This window comes from Egretta garzetta, unplaced genomic scaffold (assembly GCF_000687185.1).
Source record: "Egretta garzetta isolate BGI_Z169 unplaced genomic scaffold, ASM68718v1 scaffold163, whole genome shotgun sequence".
In the NCBI taxonomy this organism is placed as follows: domain Eukaryota; kingdom Metazoa; phylum Chordata; class Aves; order Pelecaniformes; family Ardeidae; genus Egretta; species Egretta garzetta.
The window spans coordinates 489,111-507,290 of NW_009259308.1; the positions used below are offsets into that span (position 1 = coordinate 489,111).

Sequence of the window (18,180 nt, forward strand, 5' to 3'; positions counted from 1 at the left end):
TGCAGGTAACCAGAATGAGAGCGGCGGCAGCAGTTTACCATGTGCAAGTAACATACATGCGCTGGTGGAAGGAAAGCTGACTTGGTCCTGCACTTTATAACCAGTGGGGTAATTGGGCTCGGTAATTGCCAGGCAGCCATGTTAGTTTTTCTGTGAATTGGCCGTTGTCTGTGTCTGCCACGGGAACAATGAGAATAAGCAGGCAGATTTTCTGCTAAAATAATTAGACTATCAATACTGTTTTGTCTTGTGGACAGTCCCCTTCACAGGCATCACACCTGAAGCTATTGTGTAACCTGACTGGCTGTACTCACAAGGAGAGTAATGCTATCAGTCAGCTATGAAAAGTTAACTTGATGTTAAACTTCATTTTACTATTACGCAGGCTGTTGAAATAGCTCTAACTGGGGCAGAACTGCTTGGGGTATTTCATCTCCACCTTTGTCCACTGGTGATGGAATTGTCTGGCTCCGTGAACCTTTAAAGAGCAGGGAGAATTGAAAGCTTTTACTAAATAATAGCTCAGGGTGTTTTTCTTGTTTGGCATACCCTGCAAACAATACTTGGAGATTATTTTTCATTTCTCACACAGTTGTTTTTGAAAAAACTGCAGTGTCAGTGTTTGTGCTACATGAATAACTCGCTGAAAATGGAGAGAGATGATTTTGAATTTGTCTACCTCACTTGTAATAAAAAGAAAAAAAAAGTTAAGATGGTAGCATCTGTATTTACTGTGTCATGCTACTGCTTTTTATTAGGAAGTAGAGTTAATGATTCAAGCACGAGTTTCACCTCTTCATGCTGTACCAGTTTTCCCAAGGGGATTTATTGGTGAGAGATGCATGTTAACAAATACTGTTGAGTTTAAATGTGTGGCTGGATGTTTTAAGAAACCCCGCTCAGCGGTAACAGCAGAGACAATGACAATGATGCAGTTTTGGAAATTTTATTTTAATGGCTCTTCAAGTAGATCTGATTTTAGTAGGTGATCTTCACCGCTGAATGCTGTATGCTCTAGCTTTTTTGCATGAGCAAAAATGTTAGGTGGAACAGAGTGACTGTAGGTGGACTACTCAATAAGGAGAAATTAAATGAATCCTCGCAAAGGCAGTTGGATAAATATATTAAGTGACTTTGTTCAGAGCTTTTTAAGGGATCTGAGTTTAATCCGGAATCTTATTAACAGTCTGATTAATAAATTATTAGCACAAAAGAATATATACTAAAAGTGGAAAATATGACAGTTTTGACTTGAGTGTTACTTACAAGGCTTTCTGTTTCTTGTAAGTAGATGCCTTTATTTTGATTGTGTGTGAAAGAAGATTGTGCTTGAGAAGATGTGTCTACCTTAATTCCATGGTGTGCATGTGGTAGGTTATTTATTTATTTATTTAGGAAAGACCATAGTTTCATTCTACTGATTTGGCCTTCTGATGCTAGTAGGTACTTCTATTAGTACAATTATTTTGTCTATTAGTTTTTGTACTGTGTCTTAGTCTTTTCTTGCTATTGATTAAATAAAATTATTTACTGTGTATGAAGATGACTAATAGAGGAAGAATGATTTTTTTTTTTTTTAAATGCGTTTTAAAATGGAGATGTAAACAACTGTAAAGAAAAGTTGGAAAAAGAACCAGGTTAATTTTTTTATTATTATTATTAGTCACTTTATTGGCCAAGTACTTTTACTTTCTGTGTGTTCGGTTGGTACATGCCAAATAGTTTGGGGTTTTTTTAAAATTTTTGTTCTATTTTTACAATGAAGAGACAGCTGCTATTCTTGAAATGTAGGCAAATTTGATCACCTTGTGATCCAATTGGGTGAATGAATCACAGTGTGGTAGAAAGTTCTTGTTTTGTTCTGCATAGAAAGCAAGGGAAAATGGCAGAAAACTTACCACTGTCTAAAGAGATGGGCAGCTGAATTAATGAATGAACAGAACTCCTGGGACATGCTTTCCTACTAGAATTATAGAGCCTTTTAAATAGAAAATAAGACTTACGCAGAAACTTCATTTCTATATGCCCGAGTGTCATCTTTACTCCAAAATGTTGAGATGTTGAGGTTCATCTTCACTGGTCTATCTTTTTGTCCCTGCATGCACTTGACAGTTCTGCTTTGTTTCTGTTGTATTCACAAAGTGAGAGCTCTTGCTTGAGCTTCCATAATTTCCTATTACAGCTGCCTGACCTCCTCTTTCCTCTCTCTGTTCTTTCTGCTAGTCCATATAAAAAAGAGTCTTAAAGAAACACAGGCAGAAGTGGCCAAGAACTTCATTATGTGCTACTACTTGGAAGTTCCTTTCTGCATCACTTTCCTCTTGATGAAGTTCAGATTTCTTCCCACAAGTATCCGGTTATTGAATCACTGTGTTCTGATAAGTCTATGCCATAAAATATAAAAAAACCCAGCACCTTTATATTTTTGTAAGCCAGAAGTGAAGTAATGAGAACAGGCAGATGCAATTCAAGATCCTCATCAAAACGTGAAAGGAAAAGGAATCTATTTAAAGCAAGGAAACAATCATTCTCATTTCACTTTTCCCCCAAATCCTCTCTTTCAGAAGACAACTCTAGCTTAGGGCATGCACAGTAAAAAAATCCAGGTATATGTTCTGGTGGGCTCGTTTGACAGTTTCACAGACTTTTTTTTTAAAATAGTGACTGTGCAAAATTGTTTAGATGATCAGTTTATCATCTTTCTGCAAGAGATGTTCATAAACCACTTGTTTTCTATAGTCCAATTTGCTTCTTAAACGCTTGGGGTTTTTTTTAATCTTTTAAATTTATTCCTATTTTTTTTTTCCTATTCAGTGAGGTCTAAACCAGGCTAAATCACACATTAAATTTCTCTGAGACACTAATGTCAGAACTGAATGCTAATTTTTTTCCAGGCGTGGTTACTGAGACATAGGCAATCATACCTGAAATCTCCAATTGTATTGAAATCATCTGTGCTCACTGTTCTTTACTCAACTGCAGGAAATCCTTAGTTCTCTTACAAAAGCCAAACATAGTCCTGCGTATTTCCTTTAAGAGTATTCCCTGAACTGTGCTTGTTAAGCCTAGATAAGACCATTTGCTAATTGCTGTCACTCTTGCTTTCGGAATTTGACCTTTAAAGCATCATCTTTAGAAACTCAGTATAATATAATTCCATGCTTTTATATTGACTTAAACTTTTTTCCCTGTCTATCTTTTAGTTATGTTTTTTTTATGCCTCCAAGAAACTGAATGGCATATACTGTTTAGGTGCAGGGCAGCTATGATAATATTTAATTTTTCTTTTAGCAATGCATTAGAGAAAACCAGGAGAGTTCCATGTTCTCATAAAAAACCTACTCAGTCATTCTGGAAAAAGGGACAAAAAGATGAACTGGTGATATAACCTGTCTATCTTAAAGCTCTTTAAGGCATTTGAATAGCAAATTTATGACCACAAAATTTTCCAGTTGCATTAAATGACTGAATTGCAGATTTATCTGTACTGATATTGTGAAAACTCTTCAAAGTAGGTTTTTTGTGACTGTTCTCAAGGACAGAGAAGGAAATTTCATGGGACATGGCTTTTGAAACAAATAATTCTTGTTGGGTTACAGTCTGCTGCCTGAGTATGCCTGGTATTTTCTGTTTACCTGATAAAACACTGGTTTGCAACACTGTCCAAATTTTTAATGCACGTGTACAAGCAGTTCCCTTTTTGCCCAGTCTTGAGACTGATCTTTCACCTCAAACAGGATTATGTTTTTTTAATGTCACACCCTAGAAGGTCAGTGGTCTGAGGGGCATTAGGACTGTCCTTTGAGCCTCAGACAGGTGGAAGAAGCAGAATAGTAAAATGTTCAAGATGAGAGTACTTTAGAAAGATGTATGTCAGGCTATATTCCTTTGAGGTCAAATTTGGTTAGGTAATAGCAACTTGTATACAATGGGAGATAACTGTATTAAGTTAACTTGATTATCTGGACCTTAGGATGCTTCAAATGTTACAGCAGTAGGCAGTGAATTAGTTTCAGTATTAACTGTTTGTGGTGCTACTACACTCTGCTGCAATAGAGGTTAAAAGTTATTCTTCTGGCATCATGTCTTCTGCATTTTTGGCTTCATTGTAGGAAGGGGGCAAACCCCACAACCATTAGAACTGCATTTTGCATTGTGGACTATTTTAAAATGGAGGAAAGAGAAAAGGATCCTGCTTTGAATATAATGAATATGTGCTGTATGAATTTAATTATGCTGTTAGGCATAAAATAGGTTTGACCATGTTTTCCATCAACTTACATTTCTTGTTAAAAGGTAAGGTTCCAAATAGGAATGGGATTCATTTTCCATATTGACTTTTCTTAGAATTAACACTACCTGCTGGACTGTTTCCTAGAAACATACAACTTGTTTCAATGGCTAGTTTTGCAAAACCACTTTTTTTTTGTTAGTGGAGGCTTTTCATCACTATTTTGGCTATTGGTGGACAACAGCCCAAGAAAACATGAGAATATATATCTTGACTGAAGAAGATAGTGTAATTAATTACTGCAGAAAATAATGTTCAGTGAGTTTATTTTAAAGATACTGGATTATTTTTAAACCTATACAAGCAAAAATAATGCCTATTTCTTTGTTTAGTTTAAACGTTGTTTGCAAATCTAGTGGCTCTCTTTTGCATCCTCTCTAGATGGGTAAATTCTACTGGGTTAATATTATTGATGCTTTCAGGAAGAGAAGTTATTATTATAACACAAAATTATTAATGCTTTCAGTAGAATGAGACTACATCTTAAAAACTATTGTTACATTGCGTGCTTGCGCTGTAAGAACTGAAGCAGATTTTTTTAGTGTACAGTCAGCCACAGAGTTATAGATGCCAAATTAACAAAATGTTAAAAGAATACTTGTACATGAATACTTTAGAAGTACACGGATGTATTGTAAATACATAGGAATGGAAATATCTAATGGAAAATCTCATTTCAGACATTTTGTGAATGGTGTTTCATCATTGTTTGTGCTTAGATTTGAGTTAAATAATAATTCAGAATGTTTAAATAAAGTACCTAGTTATAATTATGATAATTTCAGAATGCATTTTAAATCAAGGAACTTTGCTTTTGTGTGCACATACTTACATGTATTGTGTATTTGTTTTTAAATGAAAAGAAACCTGGTCTCCATCTTCCTGTTGACATCAAACAATCCTCTGATATGCAAATCCAGCTATGGGGAGAACAGATACACAGGGTTTGTTTGGATTCAGTCCAACACTAAGAGAGAATTATATTTAAAGAAGTAATTTATATGCTTTGCCTCATTTAAATGAAAATGCATTTTGAAATAATCCCTATAACTAAAAACATTTGGGTGAAATAGTATGATCCTTTGTATGACTGATGCATTTTGCTATAGATAGCTTAAAAACATCTTTCTCATACTCCTGCATGTCTCTGTAATGTGTAGATGCAGCTGTCAACTTCCCAGTGGCACATTTCAACACAGTATATGAAAATATTTTTTTTTCCCAGAGTAATGTGTTTGTTATATGAACTTTCTTAGGGTGTGCATGAGTGTGAAGTGTGTCTGTGTGTACACACGCTGTTAAAATACATCTAAGTACTTTGATTTCCATCTACAATTTTGCTAGTATTAATCTTGTTTGTGTATTTTCTTCATGTGTTTAAAATCTGTCAAAATACGAATTCCGATTTCCATCTACGATTTTGCTAGTATTAATCTTGTTCGTGTATTTCATGTGTTTAAAATCTGTCAAAATACGAATTCTTTAAAAAGAGAGAATAAACGAGCAACAATTTTTCAGTCTTCTTACCTTGAGCTGCAAAATTTGTAATGATCAAACTTGCACGTTTTAGCATTGGCTGAATTCCAGGTTTCCAGTATGTGTTTTTGGAGGACTCTGTTATTCCAGTCCCTGAATATAACATTTGAACGAGATGTGTGTAGCAGAGCATAATTATGTTTCACGTAAGCTTTAACAGGCCATTGAACTGTTACCAGTGATTGGTAATGGTTGTTTATACAGGATGGAAAATATTTGAACAGGAGTTAGATCACTATGAAATTTTCAGAAATCACAGTTCCTGTAGTCTCCTTTTATGTATTGCAGAAGTTTCTAACACTAATCTGATGGAGTCGTCTTACACAATCTTTGTTTGTGAATGTGTCACTACTATTTTATTTTTTTTTCTTCTCTTTAGAAAATGAGGATATGGAAATCAGTGTTGGTGTAAGGAAGTATTTAATTTTGGAAGTTCTGTGCCACATACCTTTATATCTGACCTTTATTTGTTATGTGGCCACTTACTCTACGCTAGACTATTCTGACCACATTTATCCTGCACTGAGGATTGCTAATTACCATGTAAATCCTTTTTTGGGATAACAGTTTTATTTCATTAATGTAATTTGTGGCTCTGTGTGTTGACTGACTTAAACACGTACGTTCACGATACGTGTATTAATATTTAAGAGAAAAGCTTTCTGTGTCAAGAAATTTTGTTAAGCCTTTCTCATTAGGTTGTAAGCCTCTTGTATTTGTTTAAATAATGGATTTTCTATCTTTTCTTTTTTCAGTCATTTTATGCAAGTTTTAGATGTTAATATTCAGTGTCCATCCTTTTTTCTTTAAGCATTTTAAGAAACAGAAGAGGTTGATTCCTGAAAGAACAGTTTGGAAATACTTTGTTCAGCTTTGCAGTGCCTTGGAACATATGCATTCTCGTCGTGTTATGCATAGAGGTAATATAGGCTCAAAGATGATTTGTCTTTACTAAACCTTCTACTATGTGAGAATTAGGTTGGTTCAATGCAAATGACACCAAATAATGTCATAATGGAATCAATTTTGACAGCTGACACAATGTGTGTTTCTGTTTTTATAAGTATTTTATAATTTTATTTGTATTTTATAAGTAACAGAAAAGACTGACAGAAGTTCATGGTTGTACATTTGTTTGTGGTAGGCATTTGTTTGCAGCAATGGCTTGTGATACCAAGTTTTCAAAGTAAGTGATAGTTCTGTAAGTGACAGAGACCCTGCTACTGCTACCTCTTTGCTTGCTCAATTCATTTTGCTGGCTTTTATTTTCTGTCCTGTTCTTATTCTTCTATATTTGCCCATTGTCTCTCCCGAGTATTGTTACCTGCATTCTTGCACAGCTACCCATCCATTCTTTTCACCTCCTGTACCTTTTCTTTCACAAAATTATTTGCCTCCTGCCATGCCTTCTGGTAATGTATAGGTCCTTCTGCCACTCCCTTATCTACTGGATTATGTGCAGCTGTGAACATTTTCTCCCCTTCTCTGCTCCTCTCCGCTATTTCCAATCTCTGTGTCAAGTACTGTGTCCCAACAGCCCTTGTACTTGCCAGCTATCCCTGTCAGGTACTAAATCTCTTGCCCATTTTAAACCTCTGTACTGCTGTCTCCTCTGTATGTTGTCTTCATTTTACCTTGTAACTCTGAGTCAAAGAAAACAGATCATAGTATAGCTGCTTCTCAGATGCACAAATTTTTTTTTGCTTTGGAAATCTCTCTGGCTATGAGTTGCAAGTTGTATATGGGATGTCTCTCTGGGTTCAGGTAAAATTACATGTTTTATGTTGGTGGCTTCCTTCTGCTGGGATGCAAGTGGCTGCCTGAAAGCAAAAGTCCCTCGATCTCTGCTGAGCTTTGTCATTTGAAGCTAGAGATGCAGCAGATCAACTTAGATGCTCCTGCAAATGGCTTTCCCTGGTGTTATCTTTTTTTTTCTTTTATGCATTTGTACAGATTTCTGCAAGTGCAAATTACACAAAGAGAAGGACGTAAAATTACAGATGCTTTCCATAGGGTATAGATATCTTCCTGTAATGCTTTTATGACTAAACTAGTTCATTTCAGTATATTTAGCTCAAAACCAAAATGAGTTTAAATTCCTTAAACTGAAATACCTTCAAAGCTTCTAGCAAACCTATGGCAAATCTAACAGTTCCATGGTTATGCACTAAAACCAGTGACAATTAAAGCTATTTTTAAGTTGAGCTGGTATCTGTGGTGGATTGTTATACAAACGGTGATCCAAACTCCTGAAAACTAGGTCAGATAGCAGCATAACATAATTTCTTCTGTCTTCCTCTCTAAAGCTTATAAGGTTTTGTAACTTTTTATGGGAAATGTAAAAATACTGGTGTTTGAAGGGTGATTAACCATTCCTTTTACTGTACCTGTATCTTGCGCAAACTGTAGTCCCCTCATTAAAGTTAAGTGGTTTTCTTTAAGTTAGAACTACAGTGCGTTGCTCTTGAGCTGAGTAAGAGCTAACCATACTTGGCAAACAAATATCAGGTCAGCTTATTTAGAAAACTAACAGGATAGGTACCTTGTTAAAAATCATAAAATAAACATCTTTGCTGTTGTCTCTAAAGGATTGGATTAAAACTTAAACTGAATATTACTTGTGAAAAATAACTGTCTGGGGTATACATCGTTATTTTTCTTTGTTTCTACTTGATTAGCCAAATTCCATTGATGAGTTCAAATAACCATTCTCCTGAGTAAAACTTGCTTCTTTTTTTAATGCCTGCTATTAAAAAGAATCAGTTACCTATTTCAAATAAATAACATGATGCCACTGTGGGTAATCTGATCAACAAAAGCGTTGAAAAATATGTTTTACAGTTCTTGAAAAGATTTTTTTGTCTCTTACTTAAGACATAATGAGAGGTTTTCTAGTTCCTATGGAAGTCCTTACACATGGCTTATATAATGTAGTAATGAACTCCCTGTATATGCTTCTTCGGGTGTGGGGTGGGTTTAGGGGTTTTTTGTTTCGGTTTTTATTGTTGCTTGTTTGCTTGTTTTTTAAAAGACTTTCCATGGCTCTTAATTTTTTCAGTTCAGTGATGTTTGTACTATTAAAATAGTTAATTTGAAATTCTGAATCCCAGACTCGCTCTTTCTGAAAAAGCACAGTCAAATTTTTTAATATTAGTTGTAAATAAAAGCCTGTTTCAGTCTCTTATTAATAGAGCAGTAGCTTTTCTTGCAATGTCTTTGTGACTTTTAAATTTCTTAATTTTTCTTTTTTTTCAGATATAAAGCCAGCTAATGTGTTCATTACAGCTACAGGGGTAGTAAAGCTTGGAGACCTTGGGCTTGGTCGATTTTTCAGCTCCAAAACCACAGCTGCACATTCTTTAGGTAAGCTTTCTCAAGTACAGGTGTTGGGGAGGTGGATTTTTTACATGGTGGAAATACTGTGCCCACTCATGACAAGGAAGAAAAGGGTTCGGTCCAGCTAAAGCTTTTCTTAAATAATAATAAAAAAAATGGTCAGCACCATGGACAAATACAGAAAAGCTGTAATACTGAGGGGTCACCTCCAGCAGTACAGATGATTGTTTTGCTGCTTCCCCCCTCCCCCCCGGTTTGAATCATTTAATGTACATTCCTGACTCAAAACAAGTCTTCATGACAGTAATGATTTCTAGAAATGCTAGGAAAAAAGATCATCAATAGTATGGATGCATTTTTTTTAAATGCATTTGAACTTTAATCAGTGTTGGAAAGAATCTAGTAATTCTGTGTCCCTGTACGGGTAGCATTGACTGCATGTTGGTTATATGCTTTGAAAAGGGCTGACAGAGGAGCTTCCCTGTTTTTTAAGGTGGAGTTTCTCAATATAAGCTAAGTAAGTTGAGAGGGGATCAGAATCAGGCACTATGAACCATAAAGACTTTAAAAACAAAACAGAACAAAAAAGCCAAAAACCCCATAACAAACAACAAAAACAAATCCTAGAAAACTTATTTTTATAAAAATAGAAAAAAAAACTTTCTGAAATGCCCAATTTATTCTTTGCTAGCACGTAAAAAATAATGTTGTATTATCTTTTTCCAAAGGAAATTTTTCATATCATTTGAATCTTTTGACTAGATTGTGGAGACTAGGGTGATTAAGAAGCCTATAAAGAAAAAAAGTAAAAACTTGGCAGATATTTTAAGCTTAAACGTAAGGAATGGACAAATGGCAGAATCTAAGAGTATCTCTCTAAAAGAGAAGAGCCTTGTAAATAGGGTAGCATCTGCTTTAAAGAGAAATGTAAGAATTAGTGTTTATAGTACGGTTATGTGGGTTTTTTTAGTTAAGAAAAAAATTCTTTTCCCTTGCTGAAGTGGCTATGTTTAGTGGCTGCTGAATTCAAGCCTGTTCACTGACTGCAAAGGGTGTGAAATGAACTTTTAGACCCCTCAAGAGCAGGGCCATTGACGGCAGCATCCAGAATTGTCTGCTGTTCCTTGTCAAGGGTATTGAGGCAGGCAGAGCGCCTTACTGATACTCTAATGCAGATAGATAAAAGGAATTTAAATGCTGCTCAGTGAGACTTTTTAACAAATGACAGTGACAATTCTGTAATGAGGCATTTGGATATTTTTATATGTTTGACAAAAGTGCATGATAAGGAAGATAATATCGAAGAAAGCCAAGAATGATTAAGTAATACTTACAATCCCTATCTTAGAGCCGTGGTAGGACACACAAAGAATTGTCTTTGCTTGGATGCAGATGTTTCTAATTAGACTATGAAATACCAGACTTCTTGGATTAAAATATGCCTCTTAAATTAACTTTAAGAGTTACCTCACCTCTTACTTTAACTGTATTCAGATAGAACCAGTTATCAGTGCATTGTGGAAAAAAGAGAGAGGATTGATGTTCAGCATGTTTGCATCACATTTGAGGTGTGGGCGATGCTTGTGTTAACAGCCCAAAAAAGCTGTTTTAGAAAGGAAATTTGTTTGGTGCATACTGATGACTGGTGTAGTCAAAACCATAAGTAACTGCTGAGATCTTAAAAGGACTGAGGTGAAACTCAGGCATAGATATGCAATCTTGCATAAATAAAAAAGAGAGAGAAAGAGAGGAGAAGCAGTGACACGAGGCTGGAAATGTGCTTGAGTTCGACATCGAAGTTCAGATACAGCCCTAAAGATCTGACACTAGTTTGTGGCACAGTATATTATATGAAGTGCTGCTGCTCATGCTGCCGTCGTAGCCCAGTGGCTGTGTCTGGCAGTGCTGTGGAGATCTTATTTGTTGTAGTCGGGTCCTGCTACTGCCTGCAAATGGAAGAAGGATGTAAGCAAGTAGCGTGAAGAGGGAGCTGCTCCTGGACTGTATTTGCAGGAAGCTGTAAATCCTAATCTGTGGGTAGGAGCGCACGAAGAAGGCAGAAGTCAGTTGTGAGGGCGGGAGAGCTAGACTTGTGTTCTGAGCCAGACGTCAGGAAGTTAAAGAGGAACAAACTGCTTCAACCCTGGGTTATTTTGGCTTCTTGCAGGGGAATGGTTGCAAAGGGACTGAAGACTGAGCTAGAGCTAAAAACAGTGTAAAACCCCCAAGCCCTTTAAAGCTCATCTCTTACAAATACAAGAGTCATCCAGAGAGCAGGGGCTAGGGGAGTGGAAGCTTTGCTTCTAATGTTGTGTCTTGGTAGAGAAGCTGTTATTTTTTTATTTTCTTTTTTCCCCCATCTCCTCTTCTCCCATTTCCCTCTTAATTATGACCTAATGTCAGAATTCAGCCTAGGAAAAAGGTTTTGTTCAGCTGTTAACTTAGGCAACAGTGGAGTTAGTGACACCCTTGATTTATCATGTCACACAGACTGCAATTTAAAATTAATTTCTCATGCAGTTTCTGATGCTGGTTTTCCTGAAATTTCTTTCAAAGTTGTATCTTTTTATGATTCCATAAACCTTTAGTGCACAAAACCCAGTGAATTACAAACATATTATGTATAGCAATTTATACTTGTTTACAGGCTTTATAAAAATTTCAGTAGCAAACTAGATTCAGGCTTTCAGAGATAAAAAAATGTACTAAAATTTTCATTAGCTACAGCTTCTAACTGCTAATTAGGAATAATACTGATTTAATTAGAATACTTGCTGATGGTCCGTTTGAAACAAATGAAAATACAGGGGTTGTTAATGTTCTTAACTCTTTCTATACAGCCTTACCGAAACAGTAGAATTTAATGTTGTGGCATGTATATACCTTTTTGAAAATAGGAAATCTTTCTTCCAAAAATGCAAAGGTAAATGGAAGCATTTGGTATTGTTGATTCGATACAACCTTGACAAAATTTCTTGGTTCCAGGAGCCTTTATATTAGAAAGGGGAAGATGATCCAAGAAAGGATTCTTAGTCCTTTCCCTATGACTCTATGTTAGGGTTTCTTTTTTCTTGTTGCTGTTTTTTTAATGGCTGAATGCCAGGCCTTATGCTCTTTGATGAAATGGCAATTCTAAAGCCAGCTCACGGAAATGTGCATTTTCTTGTATCTTTGTTAGCCATTCAGTGGTTTTAAGGATAGTCCATATTTTAGTATTTCAATTAAAAAACCCCCAAACCAACCCATTTCAGTTCTCCAGTATGATTGTGCTAGAGGGCTGCACAGTATGCTATCCAGACGGACACTGCTGCCATGATGTGCATACCTTCTTGCAGGGCAAAGGAGCAGATCTGCAATCTTCTTAAAATGCTTGAAAGCAAAGGATCATCTGTTTTGAATTCTGTTGTTTCTTCTGTGATTTGACAACTTCTGTCATTTCCATGGTACTCCTGTCCCCAGCACAGAGCTATGTTATGAGGGATTTGACTGTCAACTTGTACAGGTTGTGGGGAATAAAATACCTTGTAAAAATGCATGCAAATACTCTCCTTTCCTCTTACATACGGATCTCTAACCCAGCAGAGGATGTCAAAGCCAGTGCTGAGGTGGTGGTAGGCAACACTCTTTTGCTGTGAATAGAATAAGCTCCACTCTCATATTCTTAACCAAACCGTTCTGAGAACCTGCACCCTCAGTGTACAGGAAAGCTGGCAGCGAAATCTGCAGCTGATTCATTGCAGTCATCAAAGAAGCTGTATTAAAACAGCTCTTATTTTATGTACAAAGACCTGAGATCTCTTACAGTAGTTTGAAAGCTGAAGATAAATTATTGTGCTGTTACAACGCTACATTACAAAATAACCCAAGAGATTTATAGATTGATTTCTGCAGTTAGACTATTTGTATAATGTAGGCTAGGTTGCAGAATGACTCTGGATAAGTGCAGTATTTTAGGTCCTGTATCTGTGATTGAATATCAGCCTAAGACTTTGAAATCTTTTACACCTATATAAAAGTAAATAAATAAAACATAGTCATGGAGAATTTGTTGTGTCAGTGGTTGGTTACCCTCACCGTTCCATAACTGTGGCTTATTTGTAACTTAGTCTATCTTCAGCATCAACCATCTATTATAAAATTCTTGTGATATCATGGACATTGTCATTCATAAACCATATCTTTTGATTACTTAAATAAATTGAGCCTTTTTTTTTTTTTAAACTGAATTCTTGTTTTGGAATTTCTTGAAAATCAGAAGAGTTACTAAAGTGATTTTAGCCCCTTTCCTGAGCTTGGATAGTTACATATTCTAATGCATTGAATGTCACTAATAATTATATGGCCTTTTTTGAAACTAATTATTAAATACCTTCTGAATCAGCCATTACGTTGTTTTGTATAAGTAGTATTAATGTTTACCAGGCAGAATTTTTCTCCCAGCTTAAAAATGCTAGATAATACTTAGAGCTAGTTACTGTATTTCATTCAACTCATCGATGCATTGTTGTTTTTCAAGTGAACACACTCTCCTCTTTAACACAGCCCCGAGTGTGAGTTACGTGGTTGTGCAGGTAATAAGATGGACTGTTTTTGTCGTAACTCCCTTCTTCATAATAGTTTCTTTGCCTCTGATCCTTTGGATCCAGCTTCCTGTCCCCTAATAACCACCATTTCCATTATGTCCATTGCCTCTCCCAACAGCAGAAAGCTTGCATAAAGAAACAACACTTTCTGGATCTGTACCATCTTTAAAGGGAGGGAGCTCCAGAGCAGCAGCAGATTCTGAGGAAGCAGTTTGTTTGACCCAGGCCATGTTCAAGGAGTTTACCATTCAGACCTGCAGGTTATCAGAGATGTGCAAATGAAGGGAACAGAATGCTAAAGTTACAGATTTTGTTCTTAAAAATGTAGGCACGTTAATGTGTTACTGCTTTGTCTTGTATTATCCCGCTTCTGTGTCTTCAGATGAGTAAAGGAAGTCACATGTCTTTATAGTCTTGTGATGTTGTATTTCACTTAACAGAAAAAAAATAATGATCCAGGAAAGGAACATAATATAATCACATCTGGTAGTTGCTTGCCAGCAGTACAGCTACATACTGAGATTGCTCACTGTTTTAAAGAATCTTTGCAATTCATTCAGTAGTTCCTGAATGTCAGAATAATGAATCTTTTGTGTCATGTTCTGCTAAAAACAGTTTACAAGTAGTAATGATGTCTAGATCTTCAGGTTGTTTTTGTGATTCAATGACTAACATATCTGTAATTTCAATTCCTTTCGTTTGTTGGTCATCAGGGGCTTCAGGTTGTATTGCAGTTAAGGTGTTACACTAGGCTAAACGCTGTAAAATGATAGCATTTGTTCTTCCTTTTCACTATCATCAATCTTTCACAGTCATATCAGACCCCTAATGTATCAGCAGGCTTCCCAGAGCTACTGGTTAAAATTACCTTTGCTTTTGGTAAACTATGAACCTTCAAACCTCTGTGTTTTCAGCTGCCCCATGTGGATTCTGTGAAGCCTCTTTCTGGCACATTACTCACTGCCAGCTACTTGCGTGATGTCTCAGAGCAGCAAAGGCAGTGCTGCTGTAACCAGCTAAGAACCAGATTACTATTAAACTTACTTTTTTGTTGTTAGATGAATTCTGCCAATAAAGCATCAGACTATACTAAACCAGCACATTCATTAATGGATGCAAAATGCAGCTGAAAGTTTTCAGAGGTGTCCAAGCTCACAAGTCCTTGGAGGAAAGAAAAAAAAAATTAAAGGGGAAGTACAACAGTAAGGATAATAAAAATATGAAAGCTGTGTCATGCCAAATGTTTAATTACAGTTTCCAATTTTAAGAGAGCTGTCATTAAACACCCAGTAAAGTACTGCCGTTGATATATTAGAATAACAGATTTGCTTCTGGATATTTTGGTAGCTATTTTGGTGTTGGCAGTCCACCCATCTGTGTGCCTATTTTTTCACAGGGGAAAGACCATCCCTCTTGACCATTCCTCTGTTGTGGGTGAATATGAACATCCCATGAGAGTAAACAATTTTCACAATACACCATCATTTTGAGTTGTCTTTCCCCAGCCTATCTCCTTTTAAGCTCTTGATCTTTTGCAGTCTCATTTCAGAGCTGCAGTGATTCCTCAGGCCAGTGCTAAGGGAGCCTCTGGGGGAGGGGCTGTGGCACCCTCTGCTTTCCCAGGGCTGGAAGTCTCCCCCAAAATATTTAGGGACCAAATACATTGTAGGTTGCAATGTGGGACCTTTGTCCATCCTTATGGACTGTTAGAGAAGCACGTTCTCAGTTTATATTGGTTTGGAATGTTGTTTTCAATATTGTTTGCCAAGGAGGAGATCAGCTGAAATTGTGGGTTTACCAGCAGCAGTGGCCTGACCTGGGATAATATGGTACTGAGTTTCCCAATCAGAGCTGGGCCTTTCAAGTAGGAAAGTACTTCTCCTCCTGCCCCCTCCTTTCCCCTCCCCCTCCCCGAAAGTATGACATAGTTTGAGATGCCAGCCTTTCTAAAAGTTAGGGCACATTGTCAAAGCAAAACCCTTAACTTTTGGAAATTATTAGAGTAAAATTGTTAATCTGATTAATGAAAACTTATGTATTCATTGTATCTGTTTCCAGTATTCATACAGAGATGAATTCTGAATAGGTGAGGCTAATTCAGAAGTGCAGAAGTGATACGAGATCTTTGTGTTAAATAAAACAGTGTGGGGTTCATACTCTAAATTTTTACAGTTTGCAGTGAGAGTGCTGATTTTAATCTCTGGCTGTGTTACAGAATGTTTAGTTTTGAAATAAGGTCAACTTGTATTGAACTGACAGAATTCATTTGGTCTTCATCATCAGGATTCGGTGCTTAAGAAAATACTCTACACAAGGTTGAAGTACAAATCTATATAGATCTGTGACTTTTTGCTGTTAGGCAGTCATTTTGGGGGGATATAGGGAGAAAGTTCAGAGACAATACACCAAAATTGCCACTACCATTATTTTTTATAACTTCTTTTTTTGTTGACCTGTCACATACAGACCCATAACTTGGGTACTTACTTTTTTTTTTTTTTTTTAAATGGCTTTTTTTACAGAGCTGAAACATCTCTCAGAATTTCTCTCTTCCAAGTAACTTGTGACACAGATGGGTAGGGTCTGATTAAAATAAAGAGGAGAGATGTCCTGAAGTATCCAATGTAAATTTGCTCTGGGACAGTCGTAGTAAATGCTGCTTTTCAAGAGCAGAAGTCTCCAGAGCCCACAGCTCTGAGGCAGGATTAAGCTAGGACAGACACAGATTTGGGAGCTGAAAAGCCCTCGCAGAGTCTAGTCTTGCAGCAGATGGCCGAGTCACTCGTAGGAACCTCGGCTTCTGCTGGGCTTGCAGGTTTTCCTGCATTCCTCTCTGGGAAGCTGAAGATTCTGGATTTTGGGCTCAATTTTAGTTTCAGCTATTCAAACTAAATTGTTTTTATTAGTTTGAAAAGCAGCTTTTTCAGATTTATATATCCTAAAAAGGAAGAACAGATAACTCATTTAAAAAAAAAAAAAAAAAAAAGTTTGAGCCTTGGAAGAGAATTTCTAGCTGTTGTGATTTCCAGCCACAGTGATAACAGTTTGGAAAAGAGCAGGGTGTATGTGTGTGTGTAGTATGTTCCCTTGGTTCTCTTCAGAAGAAAAATTATTTGCAAGCTTCTTTAAAAGCAAAAATTGGAAGTATTCTACGACTGAATAATTCTGGTCATTAGATATCAGTAGTGAAAATAAAGCTGCATTGGATGAAATAGGTATTTAATTAATGTCAAATTAACTTTATGTCAAACTGAAAAGTCATAAGTATGAATTGAAATGACTGTGTAGCAAAATGAGAACTATAGAAGATGAAAAATGTTTTTCAGCCAGGAAAACTGTACTTTTACTACTATATAACAACAGAAATTTTCATTCAAAAATACTTGTGTATTTATTGCAGTTGGTACACCTTATTACATGTCTCCAGAGAGAATACATGAAAATGGTTACAACTTCAAATCTGACATCTGGTCTCTAGGCTGTCTGCTGTATGAGGTAACATTGATATATACAGTGAACTTAATAACACAGTTGTGCTCCCCACCCCCCACTCCCCTCCAAATGTATTAAGTACTGTTTTAGGACCTATTTCTGTATTTTTGTCATATTATATTATATATCTGTAATATTAGCAGTGAGAACTCTTACATAACTTCAGCATATGAAATACTTCTATTTGTGTGTTATTCAAGACTTGCCTTTTACTGGGCTTGCCACAAAGATTTTACAGCAATTTGTTGAAGATTGGGCATAACCGGAGGATTAATAAATGAGTAATGGCAAGCACATGTAAAATTGTTCTAGGTATTTTAATGGCCTGTGCTGATTATATGGTTTTGGTAATAAATGCATGGAGAAATAGTAGGATTAATTTGAGTATGTAACCAGTGCTTTCAAAAACCACAGTATAATTATTTTAGTACCAGTTTAATTTCTTCAAAATTATTTAAAACCTAAGAAAAACAATAATAAAAAAGGAGTTACCGTGTACTTATTACTGCTAGCTTGGATTAACTTTCAAGATAATGACTTCTGCTGCCCAGATATAGGTACTTTTTCTACCCTTTCTTCTACTCCAATTGGTTAAACTGTAATTATTGGTTAATTTCTTTATTAATACAGTCAAGATTGGCAGGTGACACATAATTACAAATGATATTGTATTCTGAGGAAAATAAAGATAGAGGGCAAATTGAAATTGAGGCAAATGAATGTGTGAAGAACAGCTAGGCTTCTAAGGCAACTACATCTTCAAAGTTCTTTGCATATCATTTGTTGATCAAAAGACTAAATGCTTTTGTTGAAGGATGCTGGAAAAAATTTCTTTCCATCAGCAATGGAAGTCTTTCTAGTCATGTTCCAGATAAAAACTAATATACCAAACTCACTTTTCATTTACCTGCAAGCCAGGCACCTCAGTGAGTCAGCAGAACC

The 18,180-nt window shown here is 36.2% G+C and overlaps 1 protein-coding gene across 1 annotated transcript in view; it reads left to right on the forward strand.

The window, feature by feature from the left end:
* NEK7 (NIMA related kinase 7) overlaps positions 1-18,180 on the forward strand; it is a 54,606-nt gene that overhangs the window by 24,287 nt on the left and 12,139 nt on the right. Inside the window, exons 5-7 of the mRNA XM_009636190.2 lie at positions 6,639-6,747; positions 9,083-9,190; positions 17,147-17,241. Of these exons, the coding sequence (XP_009634485.1) occupies positions 6,639-6,747; positions 9,083-9,190; positions 17,147-17,241 (312 nt within the window). The remainder of the gene's footprint in view (positions 1-6,638; positions 6,748-9,082; positions 9,191-17,146; positions 17,242-18,180) is intronic.